This window comes from Pezoporus flaviventris, unplaced genomic scaffold (genome assembly GCF_033815535.1).
Source record: "Pezoporus flaviventris isolate CSIRO_AGI_PZ_B2104156 unplaced genomic scaffold, CSIRO_AGI_Pfla_v1 ptg000253l, whole genome shotgun sequence".
Lineage (NCBI taxonomy): Eukaryota > Metazoa > Chordata > Aves > Psittaciformes > Psittacidae > Pezoporus > Pezoporus flaviventris.
Window position 1 is genome coordinate 271365 of NW_026892800.1, and position 22250 is coordinate 293614.

At 48.2% G+C, this 22250-nt stretch overlaps 2 protein-coding genes across 2 annotated transcripts; one reads left to right on the forward strand and one right to left on the reverse strand.

The window, feature by feature from the left end:
• Positions 1 to 624: 624 nt before the first annotated feature.
• LOC133263128 (tubulin alpha-8 chain) lies at positions 625 to 9245 on the forward strand. The gene is made up of 5 exons (XM_061442776.1): positions 625 to 693; positions 3925 to 4147; positions 7073 to 7221; positions 7928 to 8608; positions 8851 to 9245. The coding sequence occupies exons 1-5, from the start codon at positions 691 to 693 to the stop codon at positions 9142 to 9144; spliced, it is 1350 nt and encodes a 449-aa protein (XP_061298760.1). The 5' UTR covers positions 625 to 690; the 3' UTR covers positions 9145 to 9245.
• Positions 9246 to 17091: 7846 nt separating this feature from the next.
• On the reverse strand, positions 17092 to 18832 carry LOC133263167 (uncharacterized). The gene is made up of 2 exons (XM_061442837.1): positions 18444 to 18832; positions 17092 to 17757 (listed from the first exon to the last, which is right to left on the reverse strand). The coding sequence occupies exons 1-2, from the start codon at positions 18813 to 18815 to the stop codon at positions 17500 to 17502; spliced, it is 630 nt and encodes a 209-aa protein (XP_061298821.1). The 5' UTR covers positions 18816 to 18832; the 3' UTR covers positions 17092 to 17499.
• Positions 18833 to 22250: the final 3418 nt, after the last annotated feature.

Below are 22250 nucleotides of genomic sequence, written 5' to 3' on the forward strand. Positions count from 1 at the left end.
TATTCGGGTGAAGGAGACGACAGGATTGGCTGAAACCCAAGACCGAGGAGTAGAAGAGACCGTACCCCAGGAATGTCGGTGTGCGTCTTGGGTGCAGCGGAGACTCCGCGGCGCACCCAGCGCTGCTTGCTCATTGCCTCTCCGTATTAATCAATTGTAATAAAAAAATTAATGAGATCACGGTCAAGGCGAAATTCTTCTATCCCCGGGAAGCACTGGGTCCTCATTCGGAGACCCCTTCCCTCACCCCCCGCTCGCTGTTGGGGTCCTCGCCCTCGGTTCCCTCCCCAGCCCTCAGAGAGCCCGCGGGGCGGAGTCACGACGCGGCCTCTGAGGAGGCAGGCGCGGGCCGCCGTTGGCGGGAAGACTAAGCCCCGCCTCCTCCCCGCCCCTGTTTACGAATCAACCAATAGCTAGCGAAGAAAGGTGAAATTCATACCTGCGGTCCAATAGCGCGCAGCGGGGCGCCTTCCACGCGGCCCTGCCCGGTTCTGATTGGGAGAGCGGAAGATATAGACGGTAGAGGCACCCAATAGCTTACACCTCCGAGAGAGACGTACCCAATGAGCGAGGCGCGGGGAGCCAACAGCACCGCCCCTCGCTATATAAAGCCGGCCCAGGAAGAGCCGTCGCTTTTGTGGCGCTGCCCGGACCCGTCGCGCGTCTGCAGCTCCCCCCGCGGCCCCAGCCATGGTGAGCGGGGACCCGGGGAGGGGGCTCCCGGTGCCGCTCCGCACGCTGAGGCACTGCGGGGTGGGGAGAGCGGGGCGGCCCGGCCGTGCCAGCGGAGGGGAGGAGGACGAGGGGCGGGCGGGACGGGCCCCGAGCCGCGCTGTCCCTGCCGGGTCGTGGCCCGCAGCGCGGTCTTGTCCCAAAATGGTGGCGGCTCCTCCGAGAACATGGCGGCCCGCGGCGGGACCCTCAGCCCCCGGCCGGGTCTGACCTGGCGGCTCCCGCAGAGGTGGCTCCGGGCCGGGCCTTAGGGAGCCGCCGTCTGGGCCTGGGGCAGCGCTAGCGCCCTGGGTCCGCGGCTCCATGTGCCGGGGTCCTCGGAGCGGGCAGCGCAGGGGGTGAGCTGCTGGGGTGCGCTCACGGGGACCTCTGGAGTATCCCAAGACGGGGGGACCACACGCGATCTGTCGTGGCAGCGGCAGCTTCCCTCGGCTGTGGTCTGGGGTGGTTGCAGAGGTCAGGGAGTGGGGCTGGTGGTGGAGGCTTCCTAGAGGACTTTGTGAGGCTGGCTGGTAATAAAGCGGAGGGGAAATGACCTTGTAAGGCAGGAGTCGGCCTTGGAGGGGGATCTGAAAGGCACGATAAGGAGCTGGGACATCATAAACAGGGCAGAGTTCAGCTGTTGAGCTGTGCGGCCCAAGCAGGAGCTGTCAGTTGGGAGCATGGGAGCAGCGTGAGGTCCTGATCCATGTGCGTGTTTGCCGTGTAGATCTCTTTGGAAGGAGATTGTGGATGTCAGGAGGGCACGAAGCAGATGCTCCTGGAGGGTTGTGAATGCACAGAAAGTATTTGCTGAACAGCAAATGCTTAGGAGCTCAGATACTGGAGGGTGCTGATGGCCTCTCCTTGCTCTTACTCTTCTGTGGGGGTTCTTCATTGCTCACGTTGTTAAAATTCAGCCCAGTCTGGTGGTAAGTGCAGCCCCTCACCTCTGCAGAGGAGGCAGCTTCCCTCAGGTTCCTCCTGAGGGAACCATCTTCCTCGTTATGGCACGTTGTTGAACGTGGTCAGAGCTGGTACAGCCGCTCTCATCAAACCTGGCTTTCCTCCAGCTTCACACGGATGCATCAGTGCTTTCCGTATGATGCTGGAGAGTGTGAGGGACCTAGAGCATGATCAGTGTGGCTGAGGGACCTGGGCTGCAGCCTGCCGCTGCAGGAGTGGCAGCTACAGAAGAGGAGCCAGTGCTCTTGGGTTGGACACATCCTATAGCAGAAGGAGACAGAGACAAATAGAGTCTGGAGAGGTTTTGGAGACTGGTGTATTTGGATGAGAATGCCCTGCTGAACACTCGGGGAGGGGTTTCTGTGGTAACCCCCAGGATCTCTTCAGCAGGGCTGCTTCTCAGTTCACTGCTGCTTTGTACTGATGCAGGGAGTTACTCTGCCCCAAGGGTTGAACTTTGTACTTTGTTAGAGTAAACGTGCTGTGGTTGCAGTGTTGCACAGGCAGGACCTGGTTGGGGGCTGTGTTGCCCAAGTTGTACTTTCAAAGCCTTAAATGCTCTTTGGAATATGAATGATTGCTGCTGCTTTGTGTAGTTTGATGGAGTGGGGCCAGTTCATTTGATGCTGGAAAGCATGACATGGTCCATGCATTCACCTTGCTTGGGCATGCTAGTCCATGCATGCTTCCTTTCAGTAACCTCCCCGAAGTGCTTAGAAGCTTCACTGACAAGGCTTAGATCACTGGTAGGACCTCAGTACAGCTGAGGATTCAGACCAAAGTGGTGCTATCACCTCTCTACTCTCTCCTGTTGCTGTAAGGAGTGGCAGGCTGTCCTGCATTCCTGGAAGGCCTAATTCATTGCATGGCCCGCCTGCTCTGCAGCAGTGCAGCCGCAGTGGGCTGCATGCTCAGCTGCTGTTCTTGCCCAGGTCACAGTGTGGAGGTTGGCTGTCCTCTACCATTGCAGTACCTTGCCAAGCCACAGCCGTCAGCCTGGAGAGCAATGGAGCAATGGCCTTGGAGAGGAGTAGTGTGGCAGCAGCCTCCAGCAAGCTTTGGTTGCAGGGGGATGTGGCTAGCTCTTCTGGGAGCTGTGTGTCTGCATACCCAGCTTGGATGGAGAGCTGCAGAACAGCACTTCTCAGCTCTTCAGTGCTGTGGTTGAGAAGAAGATTTGCTTTTAGCAAATACAGTGCTCAATTTCTTGGGGTTTCCAAAGAAGTCAAAAGGACTATTCTGCTTTCTGCACTGACTTGTCCATGGACTGGGCAGTTCCAGGTCCTGCTTTATAGCTTGCTTATTCAGGGACAAAATTAATTGTATCCCCAATCATAGGGCTTGAACATAAATGTGACAACGCAAAACGGCCCCACATGCAGGCTCTTCTAGGATGTGTTTAACTTGCTCAAGCCCACATGGCAGATATCTTAGATGCCATGGATGGGCCAGGATTTAGAGATGCTTCCATTGTGGCTTGGCTTTTAATACTCAAAACCCTGTGCTGAAATACTAAGGAGCTGGGTTGATGCTCTGGACATCAAAAGCAACTTCGGAATCCATCAGTTGATGTGAGTGGATCCTTTTGCTGACATGAACTATTTCCTACATAGCTGAAGTGAGGTTTGTCCAGTATTTAGGATTTTGGTACTCTGCATCCAGCAGTGTGGTGTGAGGCCTAATGTCCATAGCTTACCCTAACCCTATGAGGGCCTTTGCTCAGACTTTCTTACAGGATAGCCAAGTTCCCTAAAGTGATAGGGAGAATATTTCCCCCCCTCCCATTTTATGTCTATTAAACAAAATGGCTCTTACTCTTACAGCAGGCTCTGCCTCCTCTGATGGCTTCCTTAGGTGCTCCTGGGGTGATGCTTCCCTTGACACGGAGGCCAGGGACAGGTGGAGTCATCAGGTTTCCTATGTATTTAGATATTCTAAAGAGAGGAGTTGGCTGAAGGCTTTGGAGGAGTTGATCAAGCTCTTCCTGTCTGGGTGAGGAGCAACAAGCAGAAATGAGTTTGTAAAAATGACAGTGTCTAAAAGGGTCTTTCTAGGTGGAGCTGGGTGATGGCTGAAAGAGGCTTTTGTGTTCTGTTGTGCTTTGTGCCAAATGCCCCAAACACCAAGACAATAAGGTTAATGTTTTAATAGCTGTGCAGTATAGGAGCTCAAGCTGTGCATGCTGAATGTTTTCTAAACAAGGAAGCTGCTGTTTCTGCTGAGCTGATCCACTGTTTCTCCTCGCAGCGTGAGTGCATCTCAGTCCATGTTGGCCAAGCGGGCGTGCAGATGGGCAATGCCTGCTGGGAGCTGTACTGCCTGGAGCACGGCATCCAGCCTGATGGCACCATGCCCAGCGAGAGAGCCCTCGGCGGGGGAGACGACTCCTTTAACACCTTCTTCAGCGAGACCGGCGCAGGAAAACACGTCCCTCGTGCTGTGTTTGTGGACCTTGAACCAGCAGTAATAGGTAAATGCGGTGACCTGTGCAAGGGACTGTAGAACATGCTGTAGGACTGGATTTACCTTCCATGGATTTTGACTATGGGATCTGCTTAGTCCTGCAAAATGCTTTGGGCCTTTCTTTTTACTACATAAAGCTTGCCTATGTCTTCCTAGTGATGGGAGATACTTGGCTTTATGCTCATCGAGACTGGCAAATGCGCTCTCTGGAGCTCTAAAGAATTTAAATATTACCTTCTGCCAGCCTGTGAAATTAAATGGGTCTTCTGGATGTGCCCCATGCTTTTGCTATGCAGGGAACTAATTACAGCTTCTTGAACAATGCGGTATAATGGGTACAGCTGTCAATGGGAACCTTTTTGAAAGATAATACATATCATTAAGCAGATTTCTTCTTGAATGTTGAAATGATTCCTGTTCCCCAAACAATCCTCTGTACTCTGTAGCTTGAATAGTGCTTGCAGAAAAGAGTCTCAGTTGCTAGCCTAAATTGAGGGACTTCCATACATGCACTGCAGCTTCCTGCTGCCTTATCTTTGAATAACAATTGACTCTTATCCTCAAAGTCAGTTGTATCCCAGGCTCTGGCAACACTGGTTTACTGTTCCAACGTGATCCATGCATCAGCCACTGACCAGTGCCACATTCTGTGACATTAGCCCCACTGCCAGCCCAGTGTGAGCTCCCCACATTAACAAGACCCTTGTTCCTTGGGTCACAAATCTTGATTTTGCTCTCGACAGTGTGTGTGCCTGAAGTAATTCTGCTGGAGCTGGTATTGTGGTTTTTGCTTTAAGTGGTGATGCGAGGCTCCCATAGAAGAGGCCTGTGTTGCTTTTATAGTTGTGGTGGTGATCTTTCTGCAGTACATAGAGCATTGGGAAGGGAAGATGAGTGAATAGACTTAAGCTACTCTGATGCACTCAAATGTGGGTCCCTTGTAACTTATGTTCATTGTAACACCCCAAACCACTTTTTGTGGTTGATACAATAGAATGAAATCCTGCAGGAGGCTGTTGGGCAGATCGGGATGGTGGTGCTGGACTGAACTCTGAAAGGAGCCATACACTAATGTTGCCAGGAGCAGTTGCAAGCCTGACTTTGTTTCCCTGAGCCCCATGGCTGGTGCTTCCTCTGCTGCTGGCCAGGTGGTGGCTCTGAGCAACCAGAAAAGGCTGAGAGATGAGGTGAGGGAGAGCAGAGCTCTCACTGTGCCTCTGGAGGTGAGGAGCTGTTGTGTAGCTGGTAGAGTTCCAGCTCCTGCTAATGATGCAAGCGTAGTATGGGGAGATGGGCACAAGGCTGTCTTATAAACACCTGGTGACACTAAAACTGATAAATGTTCCCCTTCCAGGGAGGGAGCCTTCTTTCTTTATTTCTGCCCTATTTGAAAGTTATGGATCAGTTTTCTGGGCAGGGTTAGCATGATTCTTCCCATTCATGCAGCATGTCCCTCTGCGCTGAGGTTATGGAAAAACCCCATCTATTGTGAATACGGCAGCTCCGTAGCTGCCATGGGTACACCAGGGATTTCTGGAGTTTCTAGGTGAGTGCTGCTGGTGGTGAAAGCAGCAGCTGTGCTGTACATGTGCACCAACTTGGTGGATATGGTGGTAAAATCAGTTCCACACAACTCTCATTAAAAATCTCCCCCAGACAGACTGAGAAGCATGAAGGGGCGAGCTTGGTTGGGACACTTTGTTCCAGCTCACTTTCATAGTCCAGTGACTGATCCTCTGAACTCCTCAAGTTTTGTTACTTCCCTAGGACCACCTTGACTCACCTTGCCCCTAACAGCAATGTTTTTCTTCAGGTTCTGTATTTTCCCCTTTTGTTCCTAGTTGTCTGTGATGACTTGGAGTGGGAATGCAGAAAGTCATAAGCACATGTATTTTGAATGGGAGACTTTTTTCCAGATGGGATTTTTTTTTTTGTGCAGCCTTGGAAATAGGTTAAAATCTATGGCTTGCAGGGGCAGCTGCTCAGTCTGACTTGGTTCAAACAGGAGATGTATTTTCAGATCTTGACTTTGTCTTGCTTGTCCTTTTGCAGATTAAAAGGAATACATGCAAACAGCAACTTTCCCTGTAGCTAATAAAGATCTTTGCTAAAATGACTGCTACTGCTGAACCCAGGACACACCTGGCTTTAATTAAAGGATGCAGTGCTGTATTAGCATACAACTCAAGAATGGCTTGAGCTAAACCAGAGACACAGCAATGCTGACTGTCTTTGTACCTTTCTGGTAGGACAGAGCTTTAGCCTGCTAGATGTAAGTGCATATTTCTGATAACTGTTGGAGATCATAACTCTGAACCATTCTCCAGATCTGTAACTGCTGGGGGATGCTGTGTGTGCATTTGCACAGTTTCTTTATAATGCAGCCATTGGTGCTGGAGCTTTTACAGCTCAGTATTTGAATAACTGAATAGCTCTACAACAGCATCTCCTGTTCCTTTTGAACCTTCTTCTCTACCCTTGGCAGAAAGTACAATCAAGGGAAAGAAGAGGACAAGCAAGCACTGTAGGTTCTGACAGCCTGCAGCTGCAGAAGCAATAAGGCAGCATCCTGAAGGGTTTGGAAAATAAGAGGGAAAGCAGTATTTCAGCTGCTGATCTGCAAAGTGGTCCTTAAGTTGTCTTCAGCTGTGAAAGAATGATTCTGCTGCTACAGTTCAGTCTTAAATTGCTCTGGCAGGTCAAAAACTTAAACTGATCAGTACAATGAGACAATTTCTTAAGCATTAACTTCATTTTTGTCAGGTATTCAAGATTTAGATTATACTAAGTCCTTTGACACTTACTGATAGGTAGAGGTCTGGCTGCATTTTCTCTCGAAGGGTTTAGGGACCTTATTCTGGACACCCTGAGAAGTCTGAAAAACCCAGTCTGGGTAGAAAAGTAACCTGTAAAATTCATCTTGTCTCCCCAGATGAAGTTAGGAATGGGACATACAAGCAACTCTTTCATCCGGAGCAACTCATATCTGGTAAAGAAGATGCTGCAAACAACTATGCTCGAGGTCATTACACAGTTGGGAAAGAGATAATTGATCTGGTTCTAGAGCGGATCAGGAAGCTGGTAAGCCTTTTCTTTATGGGAGACTCTTGAAGCATCTTTCTTTGTCCTGTTTTACAGGATTTGGAAACTGGTTTCTTAAAAATTATGTAAGTTGTGCCTTAATTTATTCCATGGTAGGAGAATCTGTGGCCTTAGTCTGCATCTGGTTTTATTCTTGGCCTGCTGAGAAAGGTTGGATTATTCCTTTCAGATGCAACTTTCAAGTGGCCTAAAACGCTGATGAGGCACCCAGATCTATAGTTTGATGTCCAACTTCAGAAAGCCAGGACTGAGAGTTGGGATTTGCATAGTTCCTGATGGAAAAGGATTGGTCTCTGGCTGTGGCTCTTGCAAGGAATTTTAAGCAGGAGTATTTGCTTCTGTGGTTTAGATTTATTTCCATTTCCTGATGTTATAATTTCTGAATTAATTTTATGGTAATAACAGTAGAAAAGGAATAAATCTCAGTAAGTTGTCAGTAAGGGATGTCTTGGGCTCCCCAGTACTTTGATCATGTGACAGATCTATGAAGAGGTCAGTTTAGAAGGTTAGAGTTCCCATTTAGGGCTGCTATGGATGTATTTGACCAAATCCCTGTCACAAAGGTAAGGGATTCTCATTGCACGGAAGTGCAGGGTGTCCCTCTGGTGTGTGTGTGTGTCACAATTCAGAGTCTTGTTTTGGGCTTGATACTGACAGCTGTTTAAACTCCTGTTTTCTCTTTCAGTCGGATCAGTGCACTGGCTTGCAGGGTTTCCTGATTTTCCACAGCTTTGGGGGAGGCACTGGCTCAGGATTCACTTCCCTGCTCATGGAGCGCCTCTCGGTTGACTACGGGAAAAAATCAAAACTGGAATTTGCCATCTACCCTGCACCACAGGTCTCGACAGCGGTTGTTGAGCCGTACAACTCCATCCTCACTACCCACACCACCCTCGAGCATTCCGATTGTGCCTTTATGGTTGACAACGAGGCCATCTATGACATTTGCCGGAGGAATCTGGACATTGAACGCCCAACCTATACCAATCTCAATCGCCTCATTGGGCAGATAGTGTCTTCCATTACTGCTTCCCTCAGATTTGATGGTGCCTTAAACGTGGATCTTACTGAGTTTCAAACTAACTTGGTGCCTTACCCTCGCATCCACTTCCCCTTGGTAACCTATTCCCCAATTATTTCGGCAGAGAAAGCCTATCATGAGCAGCTCTCTGTGTCCGAGATAACCAATGCTTGCTTTGAGCCATCCAACCAGATGGTGAAGTGTGACCCTCGCCATGGCAAGTACATGGCCTGTTGTATGCTGTATCGTGGGGATGTTGTCCCCAAGGATGTCAACGCTGCTATCGCCGCTATCAAAACCAAGCGCACAATCCAGTTTGTGGACTGGTGCCCAACTGGGTTTAAGGTAAGTCTCAGTTACATCCTGGTTTTCTTTTTCTGGACTTCTCATGCGCTGTCAGGGGTTATTAACTTGTATTTTCTCCCTGAGATGCTCTGTAGGTGCCTGATTTGTATTTTCAGTCCTTACACAGAGCTCTTTCCTTGGAAGTGAAACAGTTTATTCAACTGCTGCTCTCTGACTTGTTTGATTGCAGTCACTGGCAAATACTACAGTGGAACTCATGGTCTCTTCTGCTTTTCATATAGGTTGGCATTAACTACCAGCCACCAACAGTGGTTCCTGGTGGTGACTTGGCCAAAGTCCAGCGTGCAGTGTGCATGCTGAGCAACACTACAGCCATCGCCGAGGCCTGGGCTCGTCTAGACCACAAGTTTGACCTGATGTATGCCAAACGTGCCTTTGTTCACTGGTATGTTGGAGAAGGGATGGAGGAAGGGGAGTTCTCGGAGGCTCGGGAAGATTTGGCTGCACTGGAGAAAGACTATGAAGAAGTGGGCACAGATTCAGTGGATGGAGAAGATGAAGGTGAAGAGTATTAAATGCAACAAAAGCCAATTGCAAGTCTTTGCCATTTTACTGCCTCTTCAGAAGTGGTGTAAATCATGTCATGTAATTGGAATAAACTTCTTTAATCAAGGCATTTGATAGTCTCCAAACACTATGTACGTTCATTGTCTGCAAGTAGTCGGTAATCTGGGAGATAGAATTTCTTTCTGGGAAAGATAGCTGAATAAAATAGCCATGCTCTAATTAGATGAGTTCTTGTCCTTGTGGCATTGCTATTTGAGGAGCTAATAGTGCATATTTCCTCCCAGAATACAAGACCAGAATGTGCTTGAGTTTTTGCTGGAAGATTTAGCTACTTTTTTTTCAAGGCTCTAAAGCTGGTGTGATGAGACAATGGGAACTAACCTTGTTACCCTTAAGGATGCAACACCTTTAAAACCAAAGGCTATTTGAGTTTAGTTTTCTCCTATACTTAGACTTAGCATGGGCTGATACCTTAGATGCAGTAACCTTGAAGGGGAGGGTGTCTGGAAAGGGTGTGCCATAGCATGAGGAATGTGCCACTTCACTGTCAGAACCTGTGTGGCCATTGCCCTGGTGGTGTTTTGTTCTGCAAAAGGACCTGCAGTCCTTGTCTGCCAGCTTCTATTGAGTTGCCTTTTGCCTGAAGCTGTCTGGGGTGGGATCTGCATTAGCTGGCCATGGTTTAACACTAGCTTCCCCTAAAACTAATTCTTTTTGAAGATTAGTTCATGGCTTCAGGTAGGAAAGCTGCCTTTCTTCTGTCTGCATTGTAAGGGGATGTTAGAGGAGAGGCTTTGGCTAATCAGGTTATCTACAGGTGTGGACATCCTGTGTCTGAAACTGTCTGAGTGGGGCTTGGGGACACAGGGCAGTGATCCACAAACCAGATAACCTGACTATTTCCAACTCTTGTCTTGGAGCTGGGTGACTGAGGAATCTCTCCCACGGAAGTAGTGAAGGTGGAATAGTCAAATACATTGAGATGATGATTGACTACTGCATGTGATTACAAAACACCAAAGTCTGACTCCAAGGCTAGACTTTGAGCTGGAGAATTCTTCCATGTCCTATTTCAACCTTACTTATATTCCTTCTGATTTAATATCAGACCATGACTGGGGCCAAGTCTTGAAGCTGGAGATATGCATACCTACTGAACAGGAGTCTTAGCTGTGGTATGAAAAATGCCTTAACTTCCTGCTGTATGGGAACCTCCTGTACTCAAGTAACACTGCGGTATTTGGCATCAAGTCATAAAGTTTTAACTGACTTGGGTGTACTTGTTCTTCTAGATGGGGGTATCACTCTTACATTAACAGGCTGCTGCTGTTGATTGGAGGTCTGACAGAACAGCCCAGTCTGTAAGGGCTGACTGGCCATTTGCTTAGGCTGAAAGCTTGTTGTCCTGAATTAGTCATAGAATAGTTAGGGCTGGAAAGGACCCTAAGATCACCCAGTTCCAACCCCCCTGCCATGGGCAGGGACACCTCACACTAAACCATCTCACCCAAGGCTCTGTCCAGCCTGGCCTTGAACACTGCCAGGGATGGAGCATTCACAACCTCCCTGGGCAACCCATTCCAGTGCCTCACCACCCTTACAGTAAAGAACTTCTTCCTTAGATCCAGTCTAAGAATTACTGTGCTTGTGTTCTTGCAGCCATTGGGTTGAGTCAGTCTGATTTGAAATTAATCTGACTTACTGGAGCTGGAAGTTACCAGCTTTATATAGATGGGTAGAACAACTTCAAGGCTTTATAACCTAGAGGAGTGCTTCAGACTCTCTGGTCAGCCATGGTCATTGTGCAGAATATACAAGTGCTGTGTGAATCACCCCTGGGCATGTCCAGAGTTGCAGTGAGTTTGTCACTGGCTTCTGCTTATGTTTTTATGTTCCAGGGTAGATGTAAGTGTAAAGAATTTCCAGCTAACTCATTTTCCTACTTACTGGATGATTAAGCAAATGTGCAAGGCATAACCCAAGGATGGTCGTGCTCATTGCAAGGAAGATTGACTTCAGTGCATGCATTCAGATTTTTAATGTAGTGGCAGTGCCTCCAAGAGGAATATGCAAAGGAATGTCCCATACCTTGCAGGTATCTAGAGCTTTGTGAAATGCTGCACTACTAGCAGAGCACAAGGAATGCTGTGTGGCTACAAGTGCACCATAACTTCCCTTAAAAGCTGTGTACTGGGGGTTGTGTAGGAGTGGGTTTCTCAGCTGGCCTTCACTGTGATCCTATAGCAATGATTTGACTCTTACCTGGAATTCCTTGTGTGTCATTATTTGAGGCTGACATGCTCCATTTCCTGCTATACTTTCTGGGGTTTTCTTTACTGTACATGGGGTTTATTCTTATTTAGGACACCATTTATGTGATGGGATGTGGTTTGCAATGTGTCAATGCTTTATGTGGGCGTGCACAATGCCAAGCCTGCAGGGCACCACGCTCTGCAGCATCCTTGTCAAAGGTGTGGGCATGTTGAATGCTGTGCCTGGGCTGCCTGGGGATTCTCGGTGCAGGCAGTAGATCTGAGATGCGTTGTGCTCTTCCTTGTTAAAGCTAACATTGTAATGCTGCTTCCTGAAGATGGTCACCTGCAGTATGGTGAGCACCCACTGGTGGGAGGTTTGGTAAGAGATGCCACGTCACTTGTGAGCTGTTGGACTGATGCTGAAAATACATTGTACGTTCTCAGCCTCCAGACTGAGATTTTCTTGCTTTCGCTATTGGGAAACGCTGGTGCAGTAGCCAGTGGGCAGTGAGCTCTTGGTGTAGGCATCTGCATCCAGAGCTGAGATAAGATGGTGTTTTTCTCAGCTATGAAGCCAAGATAATTACAGCAGGAAAATCCTGCTAAAACTGCTCTTGCTTCAGCTAACTGCAGAACTCCTTAAGCGTGTTCTAATTACTGGCTGGATGCTTGCATTAACAAATGTGGGGTTCAGCTGTTTCCTGAACTGGAGAGGAGAGATCCTACACTCAATTAACATTTGAGTGTATGCATGAATACCTGAGACTCGCAGTGGTTGAGGAGAGCTGTCACGTAACAGAAAGTGCTGGAAGTGTTTAATGCGAGACTTCAAATGCCTGTTTCTTTGGTAAGAAGTCCCCACACTTCTGCTCTGAGAAGTCATGTGCCTGTTTGCACTGGCAGAAGTGGAGGCATTACCTAGTGGTAACTAAATATATCTTTACCTGTGTGGTGACACAGCTTTCTCCGGTGTTGAGCTTGGCAATTAACAGCTATCACCTGATAGAGAATAACTTCTGTGACTCACAAAGTGGAGGAGGAGGAGGAAGTGAGCTGGAGCCCATGGTGGTTCCTGTGAACTTTGGTGTAAATGGCTGGGCTTATCTGGAAGATCTGGTCTAAGATGGTTCTGGTGGCATTCCAGGGGAACGCAGTGAAGCAGAATCTGGTTTCCACCCACTCTGCCTTCTGAATAAGCAACATGAATACCTTTTAATGTGTTAATGTTAATATATATATAACTATCCATTTCTGGTTTCTATAGTAAGCATGCCATGGTGTAATTGTGTGATGAAAATCTCAGGTTTAGCTTTACGAGCAGTGTAGGGAATACAGGCATAGCCCACACATGCTGCCACCTTCTTCCTACAGAGCAAAATGCTCTCAAATAAAGTTCAGAAAGAGCTTCAGTGCCTCACATACCTGAAACCCCATCCAGCAAATGACACTGGCCCTAGCAGCCTGCTGCTGGAAAGCATGGACTTGTTCGGGAGAGCGTAGCTATTTGGAGTTAGAATTGGGAAGTGAGGTTTTAACTGAAGGTGAGCAAGTAAAGGAAGAACGGGGTGCCTCCATGGTTCTGATGGAAACCATGAAGGTAAGGCTGCAAACCACACTGCTTAGAAAAACATGTCTGAGAAACTGGATCATAAACTTGGCAGTGAGGGTTCTCTGGCCTTACCTTTTCCTTTGCTCCACAGTGTGTTAGTGAGGAGTCAGAGCAACGGCTCATGGGCAGCTCCAAGTTGTCACTTGGGAAAATTCAGAGGGAACAGCAGTGTCCATTCACTGCTTTGCCAGTACACTGCTGTAAATGGGCACATAGGGTTCGATTGCCTTGTGCAAGCCTTCTGTGGACATGCTGCTTTCAGGTGCCCAAGACAAGCAGGGAAGAGGTCATCCTATGCTGGACTCTGCTTTTTGGTCAGACCTGCAGGAACACTGACAGTGGAGATCCTGCCCTCTGAAACCCAGTGCTGCTGATGTTTCTAAGTGCCTGTGTTCCTGCCAAATGAAACGTTGTTTGCCGTTGTACAAGGTCATGTTTTCCTTCATGTAAGGAGATGGTTCCCATAAGCCAAACTGCAGTTGTCACTAGGCAGAGCTATTTTAGTGCAATGGGATGGCTCTTTCTCATGCTCTTTGCTGCAGTTCTGTAACAACCCAAGAGTCAAATTATTGTGCGTATTGTTCAATGCAGTTGTAGCTCTGAATTCCAGCTTGGGAAGGAAAATCAGCCATGGTATGAAATACAGAGACACCCTGGCTTGTGCAGGACGTGGGAATTACCAAAGGTTGGGAAAGTATAGAGGAAGTGTAATTGAGGCTCCTGTCAGGAGGGGGATGCTGGATTAGGTGCCTCCTGATCACACGTGTTCTTGTGTCACCTTTATAAGGAATTGCTTCAAAGGAAAAGCTGGGTTTGTTTGAACTCTGGAAACAGGCTGGGCTCAGGAACAGATTCAGTGGTAAAGAGCTGAAGATCCATCTTCCATGGTGGTGTGGAGCTCCACTGCAAGTGCTGTAGGGATTTTCTTTGTGCACTGGCAAGGTGAGACTGATTAATCCCTTCCCTCTAGCTAGAGGAGTGCTAAGTATGGAACTTCCAGCCTGTGCCAAGGCTTTGATCCACAGATTTCTTCTCAGAGTTGGGCAAGAGGATTCCACATCCCTAGTCTCAGCTGTTAATGGAGCAGGAGCATGATGAAGAGGTCGAAGTGACATTGCTCTGAAGGTACCCTAGGTGCTGGCTGACAAGAGGCTGAGGAACACCAGGAGACTGAGAATTGCAGCAAGGGTCAGAGTCTCATGAGGAGCGGTGCCTTCTGTGGAGCCCTTCAGTGACCCGAGGCTGGTAAAACCCTGCCCCTTTGGGATGCCATGGCCCTGTCCCTTGGCTTTCTGCAGACCCTGCTTCCCATGGCCAGCTTCCTGTGGCACCAAACTTGGTTGGTGATGTTCGTGGGTTCCTGCGGTGCTATCCTGGTTGCCCAGTGATGGGTGACCCTTGCAGTCATCTTTCAGGAGCATCTTTCAGTTTCTCTGCGGGATTGTCTGGATTCCCCTCGTCTGCATCAAGATCACATTTAGGAAATACTTTTTCTGATGGTTACCGTGGACTTCCTGCATTTCTCATGCTCTGGAAGTGTTTTGTTTCTCTTTTTTGAGGAAGAAAGTGCACCTTGGTTCCTTTAATACGAAGTACTGACCCGCTCGGTGAGCTCAGTTCTGCTTTAAGGTCTACCCCAGGCTTCCCCTGTGCCACAGCCTGTGTTTCTTTGAGTGGTCTCTCAGTTTTGGTCCCATATGTGCAGCAGTAACCGCAACATCTGCAACGCGGAGCAGTTTGAGGCTGAGGCAAGAACAAGGGTTTCAGCCTTTCTGTGGGCTTCAGAACATGGGCAGGCCTGTTCATGGGCTGGGGTATTTAAATTCACTTTGTAAGGTTGGGACTGGAGATCAGATGGGTTTGGAGAAGCTGAAAAAAGCATTCAGGATGACTTTACAGGCTCGAGGTTGCGTCCATATGGATCTGATCTGAGCTCTGGGCTGCCTGGCCTGGAGGTGTTGCATTAATACTGCTTTGGTGTTTCTCCCACCTCAGCTTTGTTCCTTTGGGAGGTGACGAGTGATGTTTAACTGCCATTGCGCTGTGTTGAGGGCCTGTTTGCAGCTCTTCCTAAAGAGCTGCAGCTCTTTCCTCTCTTAGGATTGGAACTGTGAGGTGCTGTTGCTGGTCTGTAGCTGCATCCTGCTACTTCATTGAACAGAGCTGAGTGAAGGAGGTACTGAGCCACTTCATACCTCTCCCAGACTGTGTCCCTTATGTTGGGTGGGTAAGAGTCACTCTTCCAAGCATCATACCTGGAAGTGAGTTACCCGTACTCTGAGCAAGGTGCACTGTGGTTCTCGTGCAATCTCAAGGGATAGGGGAGCCGAAGGTAACTATTCTAGATGGTGAAGGCAGCTTGGACCGGAGAAATTCCTCTCCCCAAAGAGGCTCAGACTTTCTGAGGATCTGTTCTTACCCTGCAGGGCTTTCGTCGTTCCTGTGACTTCTCTGGGGTTATCAGCTCTCTGTGTTGGAGTTCCTGTTTCAGAGGCACTGCTGTGAATGCCTGTTGCAGTGCTTCAAGTTAGGGATGAATTGCAAGCAGTGGTTCTTCAAGAAGGCTGCAAAGACCTTAAGCATCTTCGTGTCATTTTCTTTGAGCTCTATGGCTCCAACCGTCACGCATTTCATCGTCTTACATCATTTCTCCTTGCAAAAGCTACTTTTTGGTCAGCTCTGCTGACAGTAGAGATCTTTGTGGCTTTTCAGTTATTTCAAAATCCAGCTTGTAGAACCTGCCTTGGCTGAATGCTGCAAGTGTTGTTTCAGAGGGATGCTCAATGTAAATGTACTGTGTTCAGTCTTGCATTGCTTTCCAGTAGTTCTAGATCTTGTGCAGTTCTGCATGCGTTGTCAGAGCTGTGTCCCCTGCAGTTACTCTCAGTTTCACGGCTGTAGCTGCTGTCTCTGTCCCATACAATCATGTTTTTGCTCTTATGCTGCCTCTAAGTTTTGTGTTACATTGGCAAAAGCCCCTTACCCCTTCCCGTGGGAAGAAGCACACAGCGTTCTTTGCTGTCACAACCTCGGATGGCTCCGTGTGGGATCAGCTGGAGCAGGGATCAGGGAAGCGTGGGATACCACGGGTCAGCCACAGCTGCTGCTGAGCCACAGGCTCGACTGTTCTCTGCTGACTGGGGCGAAATGGGTTCTGCCTTTGTTCTTCACAGCCTATATGGAGCGTTTATGTGGAAGGCAAAAGCATGTGCATGTGTGGAAGTGTCCCAGTCACGTCTCCGAGGGTGCTAGAGAACAGTTTCTGCCATTGGCCGTAAGTGCTTTTGAGAATGGTGTTAATGGCTTGCAGTAAGCACATATGGCACCCAGAAACAGAGGTTTCCTTGCCTCCAACTTCATCATTCGGGCACCAGTCACCGGGTTTTACTTTTGCTAGGTTTAGTGTTTGTCTTCCTCTCTCTGTTCTCAAATTCTGGGTCTGTTTCTCATTCATCGCGGTTGCAGATACCAACAGTTTAAGTTCCAGCTTTGTCTGTTACAGCAGATGTGCGCTGCCTCCCTTATCTTCACTGCCTACAAGTATTGAACGTCTCGCAAGTGTGTCTTCACGTGTTAGATTGGCCTGATAAAGCTCAGGGGGGCAGCTTGGCTACATATTGATTCAGACCCTGTTTTCTTTTGATTAGATGTATTAAATACTCATCTGTGTTTATTGCAGGCACTTTAAAGAGCCCATGTGCTGCTACGCCCATTTGCTGGTAATTGTAGGTGCTGCAGAGCCTCCCTGTTGTACTTGTGGTCACTCGAAAGCTCTTGTTCAGTCTTGTACTTCCTTGCGAAAGATGCTCCGAGTTCTGTCGGAGACTTTGTACATCTCCACGGGCTGTGTGTGGTTCCAGGGACCAGCACAACGAGCCACAGAGTTTCCTTTGCACAGGTGCCTCGGAACTCAGCATGCCCAGAGCCTGCTCTCTCTTCAGTTTGGTAGTTTGACCATAGAACTCCCGAGTCCTTGCCATTGCCAGCTTGTTTAATCACACTCTTTCCCTTTTGAGTGCCTTCTGGCTCCCCAGCTGCTTTTAAACCCGTGTGCCATCCACCCCATTCTGTATCAGTCAGCCTTGTCTGGTTCATGCAGTCTCTGCACCACCTCTGCTTGGCTCACGCTGGCACCTTTCTCATCACTGTTGTCTGAAGTGGTTTTCTCTGCCTTCATTCATGTAGTTCTCACCCATTCTCCCGTCTGAGTGACCTGCAGCTATTTCTGTGTGTTTAAATCCTTTCTAGAAGCAATTTTTGCTGTGGCTCTTCATCAGTTTACTATAGTGGTTAAACCCCAGCTATTTCCTTCTGGTCTGACTCCTTGTCTGTTCAGCCCATACATTTTCTGTGTATCTTAAGTGCCCTACAAGGGCTTAGATGACTTGGTGCATACGTGCTGTTTGGAACCTTAGTGTCTCCTTATTGCCTCTTTAATGGTTTTTGTGTCTAAAAGCAGGTGGCTCCTGTTGCATGTGTCTGGGTAACCAAGAGGGGTCTCAGCCACAGCAGAGGTGGAAGCTTGGCTGGCAACAAGGTTTGTTCAACACTCGCTGCAAAGGCCGCTTCCCTCCTTGGGACAGGGCACAAGGTGCAGTCTCACAGGGTTTGGGTTTTTTAGTGCTGCTTCTCCTTACCCTATGCAGAAACCACAGTGAGGTCAGATGGTGTTGGGACTGTGATGGTACTTCTGTTCCACTGCAGCCAAGGGGCCAGCGGTGGAGGAGCTGCATCCACGTTTCTGAAAGAGGTTTTCCCTAAGGAAAAGAGAGAGCTGCTCTGGGGTTTATGCATCGTGGCGAGTTGTATTCCCCACGGTGCTTTAGTGTTGCCAGGGGTTTGTAGTGGGGTTCGCTTCCCAAAGCATCAGGGTCTGGAGCTGAACCGGTCACTCAAGGCTCCCTTGTGCAGTCGGTAAAGGGAAGTAAGGGGATTTTAGGGTGAGCTCACTCTGACCTGTGTTAGCCACCTGCTTTAGGATAACGAACCTTCAAGCCGCACCCTCTGCCTCTCCGAGTGCTGCGTTGATGACTGGTCCCGTATCAGCCTCCACACTTAACCGGAAGAATCCCACCCTCTCTCTGCACGTCCTGCCTGGAAGCAGCCCTGCTGCCGCTGGCTGTCAGCGGGATGAAGAGCAAGAAGGTTCAACCCGAATTTGTTGAGCATGAATCAGCAGCTGCCCGAGAGCGAGTGAAGCGTGTGAAAGAGCACCTCCGCTCTGCCTTGCCAGCGCTTCCTAGGGCTGCGGTTTGCTTATCCTTGTTTTTATGGCAGGCTGGCCAAGGATTTGGGGTAAGACTTCACTCAGCCTTTAACAGGAGCTAATGACAGGGTACGGGCTTCTCAGACTTTCTCATCTGATGAATAAAAGCCGTGCTGGAGGTGGTTGCACAACTGCAGAGGTCCTCCAGTCCGCCACATGGTCCCCAGCTGCTTTTACCTGCCTATTGACACTGTCCCCACCGGGAGCTGTGTGCAGCTGGGGGCCTTCCGTCCTCCGCCAGCTCCATTGGAGCCCACAGCCCAGGCTCAGATTTCCTGCCTCCCCCTGCAGCGTGGCCCCTCTGCATGGTTTCCTGTAGCTGCCATCTTCAGCCTGAAGAGCGGAGAGCTGGTTCTGCTTGTCCAGCTGCCCCAGAGCGTAGAAGCCATCATGGAGCTGGGGAGCAGGCGTGTGAGGTGGCACGGAGCGCTGGAAGAAAGGAAGAAAGCACCAGGGCATCTCTGCATTGAACTCCATGGTTCTGACGTAGCAAAAGTTGGCAGCAAAGTCCCTCATTCTCCATTTGAGAACATTTCTGCTGAGACCCATTTAGTCAGGACTCAGTGCGAGACAAGCAGTGGGTGCCAAGCATCAAAGGGAGCATCAGTAGTGAGAGGAGGAGGCACAAAAGTACCAAATGTAATCAGTTCTAAGTAATGTTAAGTTTGATAACTGCGGTGCTTGCAGGTAGTTGACAGTTTCAGGCCCTCAGGACCTCAGTACAAAAGGTGTGAGAAAAACAGAATAGGACAGGACCTGGGGATGGGGAGTATCGCGGACTAGCAGATGTCCAGGATGAGAGCAGTTAAACTCACTGATAAGTAGAAGGCCAGGATGATTGCCATGTCTGTAATGTTAATTAAGCTTGTTGGGAAAAGTAAACGACCCTTAAAGACCACCACATTTTGTATGCGTGCCGGAAACCTTTTGGAAAATGATGTAATATGCTCAGTGACCGCATAAGGATGACCTGTAGAGCAATTCGGGGACACACGTTAGGAGGAGCTCTCCCCCGTGCCTCCCAGTGCTGCAATAAAGAATACCTGCTTGTCAGTTTGAAACTGTTGGCGAGTTTGTTCCTGGAGTTTTCTCCGAATCAATTTGGCGACCCAGGTGGGACCCTCTCTGCTCGGCTGCAGGACCCGCTGAGGACAGGGCTCCCTAGGGCCCGCGGGAGTTTTTCCCGGAGGGACCCCTCGACTCATTCGGATCGCTGCGGGAGCAGACAAGGACCATCTCATAAAAGGTATTCTTTTCTTTTATATAGTCGTTAAGATGCAGGGGGCATCTCGGTTTGGTAAATCGGTTTGGTAAGCGTATGCACGGTAAATCGAGATAGGAAATCTCGTGGGTAAAGGCGTATACCCGGCTGCTAGCATCCGTTTGGTATACACCCACAAGAAGCAGGGGGCATCTTGTGGTTTGGGTCCGACAAGACGCAGTGGGCGTCTTGCACTAAAGGTTTTACTTTTTATTGGTATATACGCGTAAGAAGCAGTGGGTATCTTGTGGTTTGGGTCCTGCAAGACGCAGTGGGCGTCTTGTAGAAAAAGTTTTGGATTTTACTGGTATACGACTTGTGTTGCGACTTGTTATACTTAGGATTTTGGTATTGGTGACAGACTGTTCTAAATGCATTATTAATTGTTGTCTTTGTTTCAAGTATGTTCTTGTGATTTTGGTGTTGGTGACAGAACTGTTAATTGTTAGTTTGATACAATGTTAGTATCTGTCTCGAGTGCTGTAACTGCGTGGAGTGTGTCTGTGGGATCCTGTGTGTGTGTGAATGCGAGACTGATACTAGGAAATCAGCAGAGTGGAGAGAGCTTGAAAAGAAGTCCTTTAGAGTGCGTTTTGGCACACTGGGAAAGAACACTGGGGCTCGGTACATGAGAAAACGTTGATAAAATATTGTAACCAATGATGGCCGTTGTATACTTTGGAAGATCAGGAAAAATAGCCTAAAAATGAGATTCTGAACTGTGATACCTTGTTACAATTAATGTTGTTGTTGAGGGGGCAAGGAAAATGGGATGAAGTAATGTATGCAGATACGTTTTTCACTTTAAGAAACCGCCCCATGTGACAGACGGAATGAGAAATTAACATAGCTCCGACAGATCCCTTAATTTTGGCTTTGGAAAAGGACAGAAAAAAAAATATAAAAAAAAAAAAAACAAACCTGAAAGCTAAGCTGGAGAGATTTTCAGATTGTGGTACCGGGGAAAGATGCTTAAAGTTAAGGAAAACCAAGGGGGAAAGGAGGGGAGCTCGGGCAGCTCCCGTGTTTGAGCGTGGGATGAGTGCTGGGGAGGCAGAGGTGGAGGGATGTCGGGCGCAGGGGGAGTGGGTTTTTCTCCTATGGGACCGAATCGGGGTGTGCGTGTGCTGTAGGGAGTTTTGGACGTTGGAAGTGAGACTGCCCTGGGGGGGGAGAGTGCCATGGGGTGGCTCCAGTGGCTGAATTGGAACAAGACTTGACAAGGGACCTGGGGAATCTACCCTAGCAGATCCACTGGTTAAATTAAAACTAGGGACTAGAGGGAATAAAGTGGAATTTTAGTGGATACAGGAGCAACTTATTCAGCGTTAATTCGGAGGGAAAAGAATTTGTTACAGATGTGGGAGTTGTCATGAATATTGAAGAGGCCCTCATATTTACCTTGGGACCAGAATTACTGTACTAGTGTCCCATGGTGTACCAGCATTCCTGGAACAGAAAGAAGCCCACTGGTTATCTCCTTCATGTTTTTTAAAAATACCAGGCCACCCCTGTGCAACATGATGATATAGAAATTGTGATCACTAATGTTGCCAACCCAGCATCCTTTTGCAGGAACAGCCAACAGAACTGTTAACACAGGACTGCTTAGCCACTATATGAAACTGTATAGTCAAGTCAACCAGATTTGAAAGAAACCTCTGGAACGTGCCCTGGAATTGGCTAAAGACAAAAGGATAAATATTTGATGCATTTGGTGTGGTCCATGCACATGGTGCCATCTGGAAAGAACGAGGACCATTGAACACACAAGAGACTACTGAAAGCTGTTCAGCTACCTGAGGAAGTAGCTATTATGTATTGTCGAGGGCATCAACAAGGTGAAATTTGGCCGATTCTGAAGCCAAAGGAGAACCTGAACAATCCAAACTCATTCCTTTAATCCCTGACGGCAAACTAACGATTGAGAAATCTAAACCTAGATATTCAAAGGAGGATAGAAAATTGATTGGAGATCTCAAAGGAGAGGAAAACAAAGATTGGGTTCAGATACCTGATGGGTGAATTGTGATCCCCTATAACCAACTCTGGAAGCTAATTCAGGAGAAACGTAACAAAGCTCATTGGGGTAGCAACTCCTTGTATAAATTCTTAGATGAACAAATTGCAGGAAGGAATCTATATAACACAGTTTAATTAGTGACAATGTCAGCTCTGTCTCAAGAATAATCCTAAAATTGAAAATAGAAATCAAATTGGTACAACTGGGAGGAAGTTATCCGGGACAGCACTGGCAAATAAATTTTTCTGAATTACCGAGACCAATATTTGTTGGTGTTAACGAATACTTTTTCAGGGTGGCCAGAAGCATTCCCCTGTAGAATAAATAATGCAAGACACGGAATTGGAACACTGTTAAACAGTATAATACCTTGTTTTGGAGTACCAGAGGCAATTTCTTCTGACCCAGGCTCGCCCTTTAGTGCAAAATAGTTACAAGAAATTAACAAAAATTAGAAATTGATTGGCAACGACATGTTCCTTACAGGCCTCAGGCCAGTGGGCAAGTAGAAAAGATGATCAAACTAGTAAAATATGTCAAGATATTGATACTAAGCTTTACCACTGGCTCTATTGAGAATTTGAACCACACCTCGGTCAGAAGAAGAGGCTATCCCATGTAAAATTTTATATGGAAGACCATATCAGTCCCAGTTTAAAGGAGAGAGCCTTCAGGAAGTGGGAGAAGGCTATCTCCAACA